Here is an 18,805-nt window from a genome sequence, read left to right on the forward strand (position 1 = left end):
AAAGAGATTTGATAAATAAATAAATAATGAACCTGGGTTCTTCTTCTTCTTCTATATATGGCACTTAATGGGGACAGCCTTTCGCCACACCTGATCAAACAAGAGAAAGAGAGAAAGAGAGAGAGGGAGAGAGAGAGAGGGAGAGAGAAATAGAGAGAGAGGGAGGTGTGAGAAAGAGATAAGAGAGATAGAGGTGTGAGTGTGTGAGAGAGAGAGAGAGAAAGAGCTCCAATTCCGATATTATTCTGATTTCTAATATTATTATTGTGTTTCATTCTTTCTTTCTTTCTTCTCCTTCTTCTTTGATTCTAATCCCCGTTCTGTTCTGTTCTGTTCTGAAACATCTTACTCTGCAAATCATCTGTTACTCACCCAAAACAAAACAAAACATTTAATTATTATTTGAAATGGGACAAAATTAGACAAAGGTTTCTAGGAAGGAGGAATTCAGGTGTAACATATATATATATATAAAAGAAAAAGTATTTCATTTTAATAATTAGCTAGCTACCATGTTTTCTTTTATTACCATCATTATCATTATGTATAGTAGTAGTAGTATTGCTATTTCTTCTTCTTAATTTTTTTATTATCAAAATCACCTCAGAGGCTTGTTTTTGTTGCCTCTAGGTTGGTTGGTTGATCGATCTCTGGAGGATTTATATTTTTATAACAAAATCCACTTTGATCCTTAAAAATCTTGTTTTTTTTTTTTTAATATAAGAAACAACAAGCAGTTTTTCTTCTTTTCTTTTTTTTCTTCATAAAAAATGGCAGCAACAATGGACTTTTGGAATAATTCAACCCATTTCATGGGAGATGAGCTCATGGAAGCACTTGAACCTTTTATGAAAGGTGCTTCTTCTACTACTAGTAGTACTACTAGTACTACTACATATTCTTCTTCTTCTTCTGTTTTGTTGTCGACTTCTTCTCCATTCCCTGCTAACTCTGCTGCCCCCCTCTTCTTCTCATCATCATCATCATCATCATTATTATCATCATTTTATGAACAACCCTACCCGACTGTTTCTGTTTCTGCAACCCATATTTATTCTCAAGACTTCTCCTCCACCCATCAATATCATATTATGGACCACTCCGACGTTTCATTTGCTTTCGATTACCAAAACCCATCTCAGATTGGGCAACACTTGTCCGACCCAACTCTGGAAGCAGCAGCTCCATTTGCATTGTTACAGGAGCAGGAGCAGCAGCAGCAGAGCTACCTCGGGTTTTTGAGTAGTAGCATGAAACCGGCGGCTAAGCTCTACAGAGGTGTTAGGCAAAGGCACTGGGGAAAATGGGTGGCGGAGATTCGTTTGCCCAAGAACCGGACCCGACTCTGGCTCGGCACTTTCGACACAGCCCAAGAGGCGGCTCTTGCTTACGACAAGGCGGCGTATCAGCTAAGGGGAGATCTTGCTAAGCTCAACTTTCCTCATCTCCGGCACACTGGATCTCACATTTCCGGCGAATTCGGCGACTACTACAAGCCACTTCACTCTGCCGTCGACGCCAAGCTCCGGGTAATCTGCCAGAACTTGGCGGAGGGGAAGAGTCTTGATGGAAAGAAATTCAAACCTAAAAAAACCGTAAGCAAGAAGAAGACGTCGCTGCTGCTTCCTCCGCCAACGACGACCACGACGACAACGAAGAGGGAGGAAGAGGAAGAGGTTTCCGTTGTTGCCAAAGCTTCGTCGGAGGAGGAGGACTCAACCGGAACCGGAACCGGCACGGATCCCGTATTACCGGAATTCACAATGGAGGAAGAATCGGATTGGGAAAATATCAACACCACCACGACGTTCAACAAGTATCCATCATTCGAGATTGATTGGGCCTCAATACAGTAGTAATAATAATATTAACAGGGCACACCGCTGCAATTGAAGTTTTTTTATAAATTGCCGGCCGGCCGCCTGCTTCTTTTTCTACAACATTTATTTATTCTTGTGGGTATTTTAGGGTTTAGTTTTCAAAGTTTCATTCAAGTAGTAGTTGTGGGTGGGGATCAAATATTTGTAATGATCCTCCTCCTCCTCCTTCTTTTCTTTTGTGTTAATTAAAAGAAAATGTAAATTCACTTATTTGTAATCAAATATATTATTATTATTATCTTCAAGTTTCAAATAAATACTTAATTAGTTGCTTATATTAATTATGGACTTAGTATAAAGGAAAAATGTTACTTGTTAACTAAGAAAATGATCCGATTTTCTTGTCTTTCTTTCATTTGCGGATTGTTTGATTATTTTTCTTTTTTCTTGCTGCCTCTGTATATTAAAATGTATCACTTTTAAGTTATTTTTAAAAATATTACAAGAAAAAGTTTACAAGTATTAAAAAAAAAATGCATTCGATCTAAATAAATCTCGATTCTATAATAATGAATAGTTTATCATTAAATTAAATTAGACACATAAAAATAAAAACACAATTACATGTGTTATTGGTTCAACTAAAAAAAGGCCAATATATATAATTAACGGGAGAAGCGACAAATAACTTTTGTAGTCACTATCCTATATACCAATGACATAAAAGGAATTATTATAATGACTTAAATACCCTTCCCAATATTCAATCAATGCCTTAACTAATGTTAACATTGTTATAATCACTTCCGATCATTTCAAATTATTATTAATAATTTTACATGGTAAAAATATTCGAAAATGGATGATGATTTATGATTATATGACTCAAGCAAGCCCTTCTTCTGGGCATGGAAATGTATTTGATAAATTGGTAAATAAATAGATCCTCAGAGATCTCCTTTCTTTCTTTCTTTTTCTTTTTTTCTTTGATGCGAGAGAACAAGGAACAACAAACATTGTTTCAATTCGCCATCTAGAAAAATCAATCAAACTCATCAGGAGGAGATGGGTCTCTCCGATTTCGGATTTTCTGAGATTTTTACCTATATCTATCAATCAAATCACTTTAAATTTGTCACCCATCAGATGGAATCAGCAAAGTATAGTAGGGCAGGTGACTCATGAATGCACGACTATCCAATAATAATAATAATAATAATAATAATAATAAATCTAGCATATTCAAATTACCCTAGAATCTCAATGGGTACAACAATCCCCCATCTTAAGTTCCAAACTATTTTGACCAAAAATTATTCCCTAAACACAAGCAATTGCAAACCATATCATCTATAGAAGACAAATTCTAGTATGTAGGTAGGTAAAAAAATGACCTAATAATAACAGGACTACACAGGATCTCTCCACAACACCACAAATATATATGACTCAATCTCATCAACTACCTCTGTTTAAGGAAGAAGATAAATAACCCAATTTAAGGAAAACTTAGCTTTCTTCATATGCTCTAAAAGATGACCAGCACAACAGCTATCAGAAGATGACACACCATGGCTTGCCCGCCCGCAATGGTTGGTAATCGCAAAAAACAATCAACAGCAGCCTATATGCGACAGAACAGCAATAACTCATCAACTAATCACTTCACCTATATACCCCACCACCTCATGCTGTATAAAAGTATTCAATTGGTATTAGGTCAAAGTTATACATGCATGCATGCAACCAACAATAAAACATGCATCCCCAATTGGGTAAAACCTATATCATCAATCTTTTACCATTTTTAACAGCAAACAAACAAACCATGTGCAGCTCATAAATACTATTTCCTGCTCAAACTTCAGGATTTTGACTGCAACAGCTACAATCTAATAACAGATTTGGAACTTCGTCCAGGTTACTGTTTTGGGTCATCAGCTACTAACAGTCATTTCCACACATAAACAAGAAATGAAAATCGGGTGAAAATTAAGTAACCACCATGCAACTTGTTAATTTCTTCAGTGAACTTTTAGATCTTACCATATCCATCAACACCAAATTTTGCAAAGAAATCGAACCGCCTTTTCAATACAGCATTAAACATCAAGCAACTGTTAAGTAAAGACAGCATCAACAGCTGCTGCTACATCATCAGCCATTTGGCCAGGATTAACCATTGCAGCAACTCACTATGCAAGGTAGAAGAACATAGAACTCCATGTCAAGAACAATCAATAGCAGTTATCACAAAATTCAGTAAACTGTAGAAAAACTAAGCAATACAAGAATTATGTATGGATAGAAGAGTACTACAGCTAATACTAACCAGATAAAGCATCCCATACAACAACCAAAAAAAACAATATCTGAAATGTTCCCGACAACTATTCAAGCATTTAGTTAAGCTGACAGTAACATAAAAAAAATGTCCTTAATGTTTTGAGAAGAGATGCATCTAAACAACGATGTAAGATGAGCCGAAAGGCAGTTGAAAATCAATCCATCATATAGCTGCTTTACTCCTACAGATGAAAGTAGATAGGAGATAAAACAAATCAGTCCCAGTGAAACCTAAATCAGTCTATCAATGGAAGACATACACTTACATCACCGTCAGAACGAGGAGAAGGACTTCTTGAATCAGCAGTCCTACCACGTGGTGACCTTTCAGGAGTGGGTGAGCGTTCTTTGCCATTGCGAGCAATAGGACTTACACTCTTGGATAGGGGTGACCTACGAGGAGATGGAGATGACCTGCGCAGAGATGGAGATGACCTGCGAGGAGATGGAGATGACCTGCGAGGAGATGGAGATGACCTGCGAGGAGATAGAGATGACCTGCGAGGAGACAGGTTCCTACGAGGACTAGCACCACGACGATCAGGAGAAGCACTTTGGTATATAAAAAAATAAGTAACTATATTAAGAAAAATACCATAAGAAATAATGCATGTACAGAATATATATATATATATACCTTCCACGGGATCTACTCGGGCTTCGACTCCTACTCTGCCTTTCATCTTTGTATGAACTTCTTTTGCGAATACTAGGGCTTCCACTGCGACTCCTGCTTCGACGACGGTAGTCACGTTCTCTTTCATAACGACTGTCACGATCATATCCACCTCTACTGCTGCGACTTGCCCTACGATCATCTTTGTCCCTGTTGTCATCCTTATACCTGAAATTGATTACAACACGAATAGAAATGTCAAATGATTCAGAATAAAAAGAGGATGCTCAAAAATATAGTTACAGACAGATTTACAGGTCAAGAATACTTGATCAGACTGAAGTTACAAGGCCTCAAAATTGCAAACTACTACAAAAAAAGTAATTCACCAGAACAGTTACATAGTGGCTCTTCATCCATACAGATAACCAGAAATAGAAAACCATATGAATTTCATTCATTTCTTGAGTTCCAATTTGATCATGAACGCCCACAAATTATTTTGTGGCAAAGCCATTCATAACTCCTCTTATAATACTAGCAGCTCATCTTGGCAATGAAGGAGAGCTCGGCCACTTTTTGTGTATGAGATGCAAGTACTAGCTAATGATTATGATTTGGGAAAGAAGTGATGATGCCTTTTTTTTCTTGTCTTCGATTATTTCATTTCCCTTTCCCCTTTATTTATTTATTCTCTGATGTTTATCTTTTAAACCGTGCTTTTGAGTTCTACGGTAGTTTTAATGAAAGTCTCAACAAATAATCATTACCATGGTACTAAGGCATTATGCAAAATCCAAGTAAATTGAATAGGTTAATAAAAAAATTCCATACCTGGAGAATTGCGGCACATTCACAGGAAAATCAGAGATAAAAATTGAAGTTTCCCTTGCAAAAGTTATAAAGGCGTGTAACTTTTTCAAAAATTAAAAAGTAGAAATCCTTGCAAGTTTTCTCTAAACAAGAGGAGATGAACAGGCAGATGCATCAGAGGTCTTTTTGCAGGAAACTCATTAAGTTTCCCTACTCGGTCCTTGGCGTCAACATATACAAATAACTTATGCACAGTTAATTTTTTTATCACAGCATGTTGAGATCAGGAACAAATCTAGAAACCGCACCACAGGTGTCTTATGTAACTTCAACAGCTGAAACTCTACTTATTTATAAAGGAAAATGATATTACAAAGAAAACTCACTTTCTATTTACACAATGATTTATCTACATTTGCAGAGAAAAGTATCTGACCTTGGACGGGGGCTTCGGCTTCTTGACCTGCCTCGTGATCTTGATAATGGTTCTTCTATCCTTCCTTTCTGACTGAATAAACAGAAAAATGAACAATCACATACGTGCTTAGATGTTTTAATACACAGATTACTTAACAAAATAGTGTTAAAAGAACTGCAGCCTCAAACAGCTCACATGTTTGATATGATAAAGAGTGATCACACAAACAAAGAAATTAGGAGGATGAATCTTGCATTAAATCGTGGGAACTGGAGGCCAAATGTCATGATGACTCACTAAAATGGAAAAAAAAAAAAAGAAAAAAAAAAAAAAAAAAAAAAAAAAAAAAAAAAAGAGGCACTAACATTCTTTCAGCATTTGGACCATACTTGGCAAACTGGACCATTATCTCCCTGCCATCAACAACCCTTCCTGAAAGAATAGAATAGAACAGATACAAACTGATACTATCGAGAATGAATATTAACATGAAATGTGGAATGATTACAGAAAATCACCATCAAGCTTCTCAACTGCTTTCTGGGCCTCATCGGCATATTTGTATCTAACAAATGCAAAGCCACGCGAATCTCCAGTCCTGAGGGAAGACAATATAAGCAAAACCCCATTTTAAAATAAGAGACGTAATTTTCTGAAAAATGTTTTCAAGTATGATAATATGTATATATCTTAGCATGTGCTTAAGTGATAGACATACAACACACTAGGGCATGCATACACAAATACTTGAAAACCTAATTAGAATAAAATAATGCTGGGAGATGGCATTTCTTCTATAGGAAAGAATAATTGAGAAAATGTATCTATTACAAGATCCATCAAGAAAGAGAGCAGAGGGTAAACGAACCTTCGATCTCTGGGAATAAAAACGTCTACAACTTTTCCATACTTGTCGAATAGGGGAAACAAATCGTCCGCAGATGTTCCTATTGAAGAATCAGAAAAACAGGAATAGATAATGAGGAATAATCCCAAATTAGCAGTAAAAAGAAAAGAAAAGAAAAGAAAAGAAAACAACAGACGGAAGGTGATGTTGAGAACGAGAAGAGAGAATGTGTCTTTGATATCCGGAGGACCGGATCTTCCGAAGTGCGACATATCTTCTGTTAGTTGTGTAGTAAGTGTGGTGTGAGAAAGCTAGGGTTTCTGTCTCCAAGGAAGGAATTCCCGATGATAGATTAAATAGATAGATATCTCTAGAAGAATTTCAACCGATTGAGATTTGTTTATCTTGTTCTCTCCAAATTAAATTATAGTATAACCCTCATTTCAAATTAATAAACTATTATTACTTCTCAAATAAATATTGTTAATTGAAATAAAAACTCAAATAAAACCTTGGATTGTCGAGCTAAAAAGTTTCTCAATGTCCATATCCATCCATCCATCTTTAGACTTTGGTTCGTCGGGCTAAAAAGCTCTAATGTCCATCCATCCATCTTTGGACTTTGGTTAGGTGTTAAGCCCATATCCATCCGAGTTGAATGGCCTCATATTTAGATAATTTCACCCAAAAAAAAAGTATTATCCTTATTTTATTAGTTACAAAGAGTGAAAAAATGGATGAAATAATAAGACCCTTAATTTTAAAAGCTCACGATGATAAATCTTACAAAAATGACATTTTTGTCCTGCGAAATGTTCGTTTTGCCCCCCTCGCGCCCACTTACCGCTCAAAGACGCGAAATAAGCGTTCTCATCTGAATCGTGTTTATGAACTCATGCGTTTTAGATGAAACGCGTGAGTGTTATTTCGCGTTAATGGAAATACTCGATTTACAACTATTGCGATTTATTGTAAACGATTTACCACTATCGCGATTAAACATGTGAGTAATTGTTACTTTGAGCAAAAGTCATAGGGATCCAATTTTCGTGTACGGACAGCAACTAGGACATGAGTACAAAGAAGACCAAATACATAAAATATCCTACAACTACAAGTCATTTCGTGTAAGTTAACTTTAAAATTAGATTCACCGTCATGCACATAAAACTCGAATCGGTTAAGTGGATTGACGTTATACAGTTCTAACATTCTCAGCTTTCTCACGTAAAAACTTTTCATAATATTGAGATAAATATTCTTTGTGATCATTCGTTTTTTCTCTTCTATTATGAACTCATTGTTGTATTGTGAATCTTAAATAGTCAGCTAAGGTTGATATGTGATACTTTCTAGCTTCCCTACTCTAACTATTAAAACTCTCGACGTAATTGTTTGTCATTTGATTGTATCGTTTACCGGTGGAAAATGCACGACTCCATCTCTCTATCCCAATATCTGCCAAATAAACATTGAGACGGTGTCTATCCCAATATCTGCCAAATAAACATTGAGACGGTGTATGCACGAGAAGTCAATTCAAATTATGTGTGACAGTGATCATTTTTAAATTTGGCCATTATTTCACGTCTTTGAACGGTAAGTGAGCGCGAGAGGGGCAAGACAAACATTTCGCAGGGCGAAAATGCCCTCTTTACAATGTTTATCAAGCGTGTGCCTTTTTTTCTTGCCTTTTTTGGAATTAGAGGTCTTATTATTCAATTTCCCTACAGAGTTGATGCAATGCAAACAAAAGAGTTGATGCAATGCAAACAAAAGATGCTGATAAGATAATATATAATATATATTTAAATTATTATTATTTTTAAATGTATCTTCCATTAAAATTTATTGTGTTTTAAATGAAAATCAAAATCTTGAATTTAGTTGAAACTTCTGTAATATTAACACTTATTACTTTTTATTTCTTTAAAATGGTTTAGTCCAGGATGACTAGTGAAAAGATATACTAATTTTCTTTATATACCAAATTTTTTTATTAAAAAAAAAATATTTTTTATAACAAAATTGATATGTATAATAGCATTTATTTTTATTTAAAAATAAATAAAAACAAAGTATTAATTTCTTTGGTTTAATTAAAAATACATAAACATGCCCCACTAGTATTATATAATTGGGTTGGGTTGTTGGTAGTTGATAGTTTAGAATCCAAAAATCGCAATTATACAGTTGGTAGAAGAAATACAATTTGGTCAACCAAGCAAGAATACACTCAAACTCAATAATATTCTCCATGTCTAATCCGCCAATCTTATCTTTCGTCTTTTAAAAAAAAATAAAAATAAAAAAAAGTTAAATATCAATTTTTAATTTTAATAGTAGTTCAGATGATATTTTTTAGCATGAGAGAGGTTTCATTTACTTTTTCCACCCTATTAATTTGGGTTGATAATAGTTTTTTTTTTTTTTTTTTTTTCTGTTTCATATCCTCTTTAACCATCCTATTTAGTTGGAAATATTTAATTCAAATAATATTTTCATCTATTCCATTGAGTTGTTTATTGTTCATATTTTCCAATTAATTGATAATCATTAATGGAATCTTATATTACTACTATTGACAATAGGTGTAAAAGAAGAATGACGAAATTGTTTTCACAAATTTTCAATAAAAAAGTGAATGAAACTAATTTTTATTTTTATTTTTATGTATATAAACTCTTACATATATATATCTTACCATAAAATTTGTATGATTTTGTAGAGATTCATTTGCTTCTGTTCTACTTCAAATTTTGATTGTCACTGAAATCAAATGAGATAGTGATGCGGTGCGAGTCGAAGAGGTGTTTATGCGAAAGTTGCAGCATCCGAAAATATATCGCAAGTGTCAGATTTCGACGATTGCCTAGTGTTTTTCGGGCGGAAACGTTTAGGGGCTCAAAATCGCATTTTTATTAGTTTCGGGTGTTTTTTTTGCAATTTATTAAAAGTTGTTTACTTCTTTTGCAAGCTAGGGTTTGAGTATTTAAAAGAATCTTAAAACACTTTGTGAGGGGAAGATTATTAATTAGAAAACGAGGTTTCCTCAATATCTATCAATTTTCGGTATTCGTAAGAATCAACGAATCTTGATAAAGGTTCATCCTAGCAACGCACGCTGCATCAGTTGGTATCAGTTTCCAGTCGACCCTGAGGTATGCCGCCCCGAAGACAGCCGCGCAACCCTACCCCTGGTGCTGATGATGGTGACCTTGCTGAGTTGCGACGTGAAAACGCTGAGTTTCGCCGTGATAACAACGATTTGAGGCGGCAGGTTGAATGGTTGACGCAACAGATGGATGCATCTATGCACATGCACCACCCTGAAGATGATGTTACGATGACAGATGAAAACCCTCTCGGTGGTCTTCGGAATCGATCCCCTGAACGCCCCAATCATCGCTGGGAGCAGGCTTTCAGGGTGGACATCCCTAAGTTCGATGGTAGTCTACCACCGGAAGAGTTTATTGATTGGCTTTCTCAGGTTGAAGAGATTCTGAATTTCAAGGAAGTTCCTGCAGATCGTCGTGTACCCCTTGTTACGATCCGCTTACATGGTCGTGCACAAGCATGGTGGCAGCAGTTGAAACAGACACGTGTTCGTCATGGTAAGGCAAAGCTCACGAATTGGGACAAATTCAGGAAGCATATTAAGGCTGCGTTTCTACCATATAATTACGAACGTAACCTGTACCAGCGGTTCCAGAATCTTCGTCAGGGTTCTCGTTCCGTGGATGACTATTCCACTGAGTTTTACACCTTTGTGGCTCGTGTTGACCTGTTTGAGTCCCCTCTCCAGTTGGTTTCTCGCTATATTGGTGGCCTTCGCCTCCAGTTGCAGGATATTTTGAATATGTTTGATCCCTTGACTGTTTCTGAGGCACATCAGCGTGCTTCACAGGCTGAGAAACAGCTAGCCAGGCGCGGTTCAGGTAGCTTTGGAAAACAGGTTGTCCCCACTAGTGGCATTGGTTCTTCTTCCCAGCCGGCCCATCCCACCCCAGCCCCCCCTCGCAGCACTACAGCCCCCCCGCAGGGACGTCCCAGTGGCTTGCGTTGTTTCAATTGTGGTGAAGTTGGCCATCGCCAAGCAGAGTGTCGCAACCCAAAGTCCACCAATCGTGGTCTTTTTACTGAGGTAGATGATCCTGACTCTGCTCTTCCTTCAGATTCAGCCCCAGTGTATGATGTTTATGATGATGAGGCAGCGGAGGAGTATGTTTTTGGTGATGTTGGCCCCCTTTTGGTGATTCGTCGATCATGTTTAACCCCTCGTGCTCCTGACAACGAGTGGTTACGCAATAATCTGTTCCATTCCACTTGTACCATCGGTGGCAAAGTTTGCACCTTCATCATTGATGCTGGGAGTTGTGAGAATGTGATTTCTGAGGTTGCAGTTTCGAAGCTGGGTCTGTCCACTGAACCTCACCCCAAGCCTTATCGCCTGTCCTGGCTGAGTCAAGGTACGGATGTTACAGTTTCCAAGCGCGTACTTGTTAATTTTTCCATTGGTTCCCATTATCGTGATGCTGTATATTGTGATGTGGTTCCTATGGATGCTTGTCACCTTTTACTTGGTCGCCCTTGGCAGTTTGATCATTCTGTTATACATGATGGGCGTGCTAATACCTACACGTTCTTATTTCATGGTACCAAGATTGTGTTGATGCCAAATCAGCCCAAGAAGGGTGCTGCCCCCACTCATCATGCGTCCCCCCCTACCACCTTGTTGTCTCGGGGTCCTTTTCAGACCGCCATGGTCGAATCGGGCATGGTGTTTGCTCTATTTTGTTCGCTGATTACCTGTGGTGCTAGTTCTGAGGTGCCTATTCCAGTGCAGCCGCTGTTACAAGAGTTTACAGATGTTTTTCCTGAGAATCTGCCTTGTGCCTTGCCTCCTTTGCGTGATATCCAGCATCACATTGACTTGGTTCCAGGTGCTGCCCTACCCAACCGTCCTCATTACCGCATGAGTCCCAAAGAACATGAAGAGTTGCGTAGACAGGTGGAAGACTTGCTGGCTAAGGGACACATTCGAGAGAGCCTTAGTCCCTGTGCTGTCCCGGCCCTTCTTACCCCAAAAAAGGATGGGTCTTGGCGTATGTGCATTGATAGTCGTGCTATCAACAAGATTACAGTGCATTATCGGTTTCTTATTTCCCGGTTGGATGACTTGTTGGATCAGTTGGGTGGTGCTTCTGTGTTTAGCAAACTGGATCTCAAGAGTGGATACCATCAGATTCGTATTCGCATGGGTGATGAGTGGAAGACTGCCTTTAAGACTCGTGAGGGCTTATATGAGTGGCTGGTTATGCCGTTTGGTCTGTCGAATGCTCCTAGCACCTTTATGCGTGTGATGAACCAGGCTCTTCGCCCTTTCATTGGGAAGTTTGTAGTCGTTTACTTCGAAGACATCTTGATTTACAGTGACAGCGAGGTAGCACACCTCTCCCATCTTCGTGAGGTGTTATCTGTTCTCCGGCGTGACAAGTTCTATGCTGCTTCCTCGGAGTGCACATTTCTTACTGATTCTACCCAGTTCCTCGGTTATGTGGTGTCTCGGGAGGGCCTGAAAGTGGACCCGAGTAAGGTACTGGCTGTCAATCAGTGGCCTCGCCCCTCTTCGATCACTGAAGTTCGCAGTTTTCATGGTTTGGCTTCCTTCTATCGGCGTTTTATTCCTCACTTCAGCAGTGTTACGGCTCTTATCACTGATTGTATGAAGGGGGTTAAGTTCTTCTGGACGGATGATGCCGAGGCTGCCTTTGTTGAGATCAAGCACCGACTCACTTCAGCCCCTATTTTGGTTCTTCCTGATTTTTCCCAGTCATTTGAACTACATTGTGATGCTTCGAAATTGGGTATTGGGGCTGTACTTAGCCAATCTGGGCGTCCTATTGCTTATTTTAGTGAGAAACTGTCTAGCGCTAAACTTCGTTTCAGTACCTATGATATTGAGTTCTATGCTATTGTCCAGGCAGTCAAACACTGGCGTCATTATTTATTTCAGCGGGAGTTTGTCTTATATACGGATCATGATTCCCTCAAGCATCTTGGTGGTCAGGACAAGATTTCTCATCGTCATGCTTCGTGGGTCTCTTATTTACAGCAGTTTACTTTTGTGATTAAACACAAGGCTGGTGTGTCTAATCGCGTGGCTGATGCTTTGAGTCGTCGTCATGGGCTGTTGGCGGAGATGCGTGTCCATGTACCCGGCTTTGATTCGTTTGTGGACCTCTATCGTGATGATCCTTTCTTTTCTCAGGTCCTCATTCGCATCCAACAGGGGGATTCGAGGGACTTTGTCTTGGAGGATGGGTTCCTTTTCCGCGGTGTGCAGTTGTGCATTCCAGATTGCAGCCTGCGTTTGAGGATGATTCAGGAACTCCACAAAGAAGGCCGTGTTGGGCGTGATCGTACCTTCCAGCTTCTTGCAGCTTCTTATTTCTGGCCTTCGATGCGCAAAGAGGTGGGGCGTTTTGTTGCTCGTTGTCGTGTTTGTCAGTTGGCTAAGGGCGCTTCGACTAATGCCGGGTTATACTTGCCTCTGCCTATTCCCACTCAACCATGGTCTGATGTCAGTATGGATTTTGTCCTTGGGCTGCCACGTACCCAGCGTGGTTCTGATTCGATTTTTGTGGTGGTTGACCGATTCTCGAAGATGGTTCATTTCATTCCCTGCAAGAAAACCTCTGATGTTGTGGCTGTTGCACAGCTTTATTTCAGGGATGTGTATCGCCTTCATGGACTTCCTGCCTCCATAGTTTCTGATCGGGACACTCGCTTTGTGAGTCACTTTTGGAGGAGTCTTTGGCGTTTGGTTAATACTCAGCTGAATTTTAGCAGTGCCTATCACCCGCAAACTGATGGCCAAACTGAAGTTGTTAATAGGTCTTTGGGGAACCTTCTGCGCAGTTTAATTGGGGATCATCCTAAGGCTTGGGATCTGAAGCTGCCTCAGGCCGAGTTTGCTCACAATCATGCTGTTAATTGCTCCACTGGTTTCAGTCATTTCCATGTGATTTACGGGCTGTCTCCGCGTGCTCCTCTTGATTTGTTAGCGCTGCCCAGCAAGGTGCGTCCTCATTCCACTGCTGCGGATTTTGTTGGTCAGTTGGCTCAGGTTCATCAGACCACTCATGACCGCTTGGTTGCTGCTACTGCCAAGTACAAGGAGAAGGCTGATTCGAGAAGGCGTGCTGTTGATTTTGAAGTTGGTGACTTTGTGTGGGCTATTCTGACTAAGGATCGTTTTTCAGCTCATGAATATAGCAAGCTTGCTGCTAAGAAGATTGGTCCTGTTGAGATTGTGGAGAAGATCAACCCCAATGCTTATCGTTTACGCCTTCCCAGCCATGTGCGTACCTCTGATGTGTTCAATGTGAAGCATCTTGTTCCTTTTGTGGGTGAGTCTTCTTCTGATGAGGATGATGCGGTTCCAGATTCGAGGACGAATCTTTTCTACCCTGGGGGGAATGATGCGGTGCGAGTCGAAGAGGCGTTTATGCGAAAGTTGCAGCATCCGAAAATATCTCGCAAGTGTCAGATTTCGACGATTGCCTAGTGTTTTTCGGGCGGAAACGTTTAGGGGCTCAAAATCGCATTTTTATTAGTTTCGGGTGTTTTTTTTGCAATTTATTAAAAGTTGTTTACTTCTTTTGCAAGCTAGGGTTTGAGTATTTAAAAGAATCTTAAAACACTTTGTGAGGGGAAGATTATTAATTAGAAAACGAGGTTTCCTCAATATCTATCAATTTTCGGTATTCGTAAGAATCAACGAATCTTGATAAAAATTCATCCTAGCCACGCACGCTGCATCAGATAGTCTTTGGATTTTGAATAGAAAATTTACTTTTGTGATTTATTAATAGAATTGAACATTTAGATAAAATGGTTTGATTTAATTTTGTACATAAAAAAGGCGGCCATAACATAAATGAAACATGAGAAACCGGTGAGGAAAAGAGATATTTGTTAAAAGCGAAGTGTTTGAATGCTCGCTCTACTACACCATTACATTGCATTGCATTGCATTACATTGGTTTCTCATTTAAGTGTGTGAGTCAACTTAGGCAGTTGGCTAATGTACTACACTCTCATCTACTCTCTCTCTCCCTCTCTTCTAACTAACTAAATATATATATATTCAAAAAGCCTAATTTTATTCACTGCATCACCCTCCTCTACCCTTACAGTAGTTGAGAAATTAAACAATCAGTATCCCTCCCATTTTTTTTGGCAGCAGCAGGCACTAGTAATTATTATATTTATTTATTTATTTTTGGTAGTAGTTGGCTCACATAATTATTAATTTAGTCTAGCACCCTCCATCACAATTACCCTTAATAGCTAGCTAACTAGCTAGCTAGTGCCTGTTGCTAGTATTTGGCCCCTATCATTAATTATACAATTAATCTACTTCCTAACTATTTATCTATCTATACTACAATTTCTACAATCTAATCTAAATATCCAACCCTATAACTATATTCAGGCACTCATTTAATAGCTACTATAAGCAATTACAAATTAAATCAAAACAAAATATATCTATGAAACTAAACCCCATATATATAGTAGCACAAGTTACGAAAACAAACAAAATGACATGAATTAGTCAACAAACGTCTAAAACCATCCCAACATCAACCACAAGAGAACCAGCAAATAAAATAAAAAAAAAAACTCAAAAATCATGAGTATGCATGCACTAAAGTCTACATATGCATAATTGTTTGGCCTTTTTGGAAACATTATTTTAACTGTAAGTTTAATTTACAGACAGGAATAATTCACATGATCATGATCATCTATTCAAACAAAACAAAATGATATGTTTTTACTATTAAATTATTGGGCCTGAGATATATAGTGAAGAAATTAATAAGATATATAATAGACTTAAAGTGTCTCTGTCTATTCTCCTCAACATTAATTTGTCACTCATATTTTTTCCTAGTCAACAAGATTGTAAAGGTAAGCAGCACTGATATAATACCAAATTAAGATAATATAATTAATGATAGGGGAGAGCATGCAATTAGCATTAGAATAATTAGTAATTAGTAATTAGTAGTCTAATCATGAGAATATACATTGAATAATATATAATGGTAAACAAGAATAATAATAATATATGATAACTACTACTACTACTACGTACTTACGTAGCAAATTAGTACAAGAAGGAAAAAACATGAAGGGCCTGGCCTGGTGTGTGGGTTGGGTTGGCTGGCTGAGTGAGAGGGTTCTAATTATAACAATATTATTAATTAGATGGAATTGAGAAACACGTTGGTCTGAGATGTGTCCGTCTCTCTCTCTTTCTCTGTGTGTGTATCATGAGATCCTTAAGTTATAAATTAATATTATTGTTATTTAGTAGTAATTAGTAATTAAAAGAGATAAATATGAAATTTAATATTATTAAAAATGGGTTAGTTTATAAATAGAGGAGGAGGAGGAGGAGAAAGAGCTTTTTTTTTTTTTTTTTTTTTTTTTTTTAAATTAAGTTTTCCCTCCTCTCTCTGGAAGTTAATTATTATTTGCCATTAAAGTTTTGTTATATCACTAGGATAGATGATGATAGCACATTCAACACCTTCTTCAACTGCACACACTCCCCTCCCTCTATTTATTTAATACATGATCATCATCCATATTTCATTTCCCCTCTCTCTCTCAAGATAGCTACGTACGTACTTACTCTATTTATTTATATTTATTATGCCACCGCTCTCTCCTCACCGGCCCCTCCAGCTCCCCGGCCCCATGCATAATTATGTTTCCTTATTTATTATATTATATTATATATAGACATACTTCCTTCCTAGCTTTTAATTAATTAATTATATGACACAACAACAACAACAATATGATCAGTCAGTCAGACTAATCAATTACCCGCTAATTAATTTTCATTTATCACTACTACTAATTAATCCCACTAAAAATGAAACAGACAGATCGACAATATATTGTACGTAAGAGAGATCATTGGTAGTAGCTAGATAGGTGGGTTGGAATTAGTTGTGTAACTAGCTAGCTATCTATCTATCTATCTAGTTAGTTTTTGGCACTTGGATGCATACAATGCAATGCAATGTAATGCAATGCAATACAAGGTAACCAAAGAATTAAGTCGACGAACAACCAAAACAATTAATAAATATTAATTGCTAGCTACCTAGAACTAACTACTGATCTACATCTCTATCTTATATCTTATATAAAAGAGCCTTAAATGACGGAGCCCCATGGAGTAGTAGTAGAAGTAATAATATTACTGCCAGCTTCACTTGAGGATCACTGTCATATATATATATATATATATATATATAACAGAGAGAGGTGGGGACGTTCTCACTTTTAAGTTAATTAACCCGCTTTCTCATCTCCTCCATCTATATAAGTTATATAGCTAGCTAGCCCACTCCCCATACAATACAATACAATACAAAAACATCATCATCCTCATCTTTCAAAACTTTAAGCCGGACGAACTTAATTACCCTAGCTAGCAGCAGCAGGATGGTTTCATTTCAAGCTGCAACCCTATCACCATCTTCCCGATCAAGAAGAAATCAAACTCCAGAGCCTGCAGGAAATTCCTCAAGGAAGAGAAAATGGGAAGAAGATCATGGAGACAAAACTGATCATCCTCCTCAACCTGCAGGGATTTCCCTCAACCTGCAGCCCAATTATGCTATGAAATGGGCTAATTTGGATACCCAGCCACTGATCAGTCCTCAACCTGAGCCACTGATCAGTCCTCTCCATATGAGCTTGGACCTCGAGCTCAACTTACCCTGTGGATCCACACAAGGAGGGAGAAAATACCATGCAGGTGATCATCATCACAATAACACTAATCAGCATGGCATTGGCAGCGGCTTATTATCATCAACTCACGATCATCTGTCCTTGAGTTTCGGTGATCATGATCGTCTTCTTCGAAAGAATATAATTAATAATCCAGTACTGGTGTCCGTCGAGAATGGTACTCATGATCATGGGTGGGATCAGAGAGAGATGGTGGCGGCAGTTTGCAAGAAGTGTCACATGCTGGTAATGATGTTCAAGGCTTCACCAGCATGTCCCAACTGTAAATTTATGCACCCTCTTGACCAGAGCCCTCCTAACCTTTTCAAGCGAGGAGGTGGTGGTGGTTTAGCCAGATCTTGTGTTACTTTATGGAACTAGCTATATATATATATATATATATATATATATATATATATATTAATTAGCTAGAAGGAAAAGCCAACTATCCTAGCTAGCTAATTATATATCTAAGGCTAGCTATCTATCTATCTATCTATCTAGCTAATTGACAATTACTTACCTTCTGTATCTTATGAAGTGTACAGATGTCCTATCCTCCATTGTTTAAAGCCATCGTCTTTGCTGTGACGTATAGAAGAGGTCAAGCATATATATGCCATTAATTAATACGTCTTTTGTTCAAGTAGTGGACTGGATGGCGGGCGGGTCTTATAATCATCAGCCGTCCACTTACCACCAGCACCAAAAACAATAGTCTCTCTCTCTCTCTCTCTATATATATATATATATCTTTTTGAAATGCATATAGTATGGTATGAAATGACTAATGAATCAGAAGTTCAATCTCTATCCATATGATGTCACGCCATTTCTCTAGAGGCCTGATTTAAGTTGCAAGATCTAGGGGACAAGAGTTAAGCTACTTTGTACACTTCGCATTCAAGACTGTCTAACTAAAAAGATTATGACCCCTTGTCATTACCAAATTCCTTTAGCACTAGCTAGTTGTTTGGCTTATGTTAAATAACTGTTCTCACCAGTGCTCAATCCATTCCTACTCATAAACATGTTGGCAGCAGTTGAGTGCACAAAATGGGTAATACGTCTTTGGTATGAACTAACTACGTACATACTACTAATGATATCCAGTTAGA

General features: G+C 38.0%; 2 protein-coding genes across 6 annotated transcripts; one reads left to right on the forward strand and one right to left on the reverse strand.

Moving 5' to 3' along the window:
* Positions 1-600: 600 nt before the first annotated feature.
* LOC124932759 (ethylene-responsive transcription factor RAP2-4-like) lies at positions 601-1,995 on the forward strand. Its single transcript, XM_047473439.1, has one exon. It carries the CDS (start codon positions 771-773, stop codon positions 1,854-1,856), a length of 1,086 nt encoding a protein of 361 aa, XP_047329395.1. The 5' UTR covers positions 601-770; the 3' UTR covers positions 1,857-1,995.
* A 2,052-nt stretch (positions 1,996-4,047) lies between these two features.
* Positions 4,048-7,258, reverse strand: LOC124928648 (serine/arginine-rich splicing factor SC35-like). Of its 5 annotated transcripts, none has more exons than XM_047468891.1 (9): positions 7,057-7,258; positions 6,882-6,960; positions 6,532-6,611; positions 6,379-6,445; positions 6,032-6,103; positions 4,804-5,010; positions 4,644-4,691; positions 4,433-4,580; positions 4,048-4,348 (listed from the first exon to the last, which is right to left on the reverse strand). In XM_047468891.1, exons 1-9 carry the CDS (start codon positions 7,130-7,132, stop codon positions 4,343-4,345), a joined length of 783 nt encoding a protein of 260 aa, XP_047324847.1. In that variant the 5' UTR covers positions 7,133-7,258; the 3' UTR covers positions 4,048-4,342. The 5 variants fall into 5 exon arrangements, with proteins under 5 accessions (XP_047324847.1, XP_047324846.1, XP_047324845.1 ...); XM_047468890.1 differs by having other exon boundaries at positions 4,644-4,718; XM_047468889.1 differs by having other exon boundaries at positions 4,433-4,682; positions 7,057-7,256.
* Between the last annotated feature and the right edge of the window lie 11,547 nt (positions 7,259-18,805).

This window comes from Impatiens glandulifera, chromosome 3, assembly GCF_907164915.1.
Source record: "Impatiens glandulifera chromosome 3, dImpGla2.1, whole genome shotgun sequence".
Classification (NCBI taxonomy): domain Eukaryota; kingdom Viridiplantae; phylum Streptophyta; class Magnoliopsida; order Ericales; family Balsaminaceae; genus Impatiens; species Impatiens glandulifera.

Bases quoted from the DNA above. Each gene is read 5' to 3' on its own strand.
- LOC124932759 (XM_047473439.1), top strand. From the start codon at position 771: ATGGCAGCAACAATGGACTTTTGGAATAATTCAACCCATTTCATGGGA.
- LOC124928648 (XM_047468886.1), bottom strand. From the start codon at position 7,132: ATGTCGCACTTCGGAAGATCCGGTCCTCCGGATATCAAAGACACATTC. The intron at 6,961-7,056 runs GTCTGTTGTTTT...ATTCTTCAATAG, and splicing joins CGTTCTCAACATCACCTTCC to GAACATCTGCGGACGATTTG. The intron at 6,446-6,531 runs GTGATTTTCTGT...CTATTCTTTCAG, and splicing joins AGCAGTTGAGAAGCTTGATG to GAAGGGTTGTTGATGGCAGG.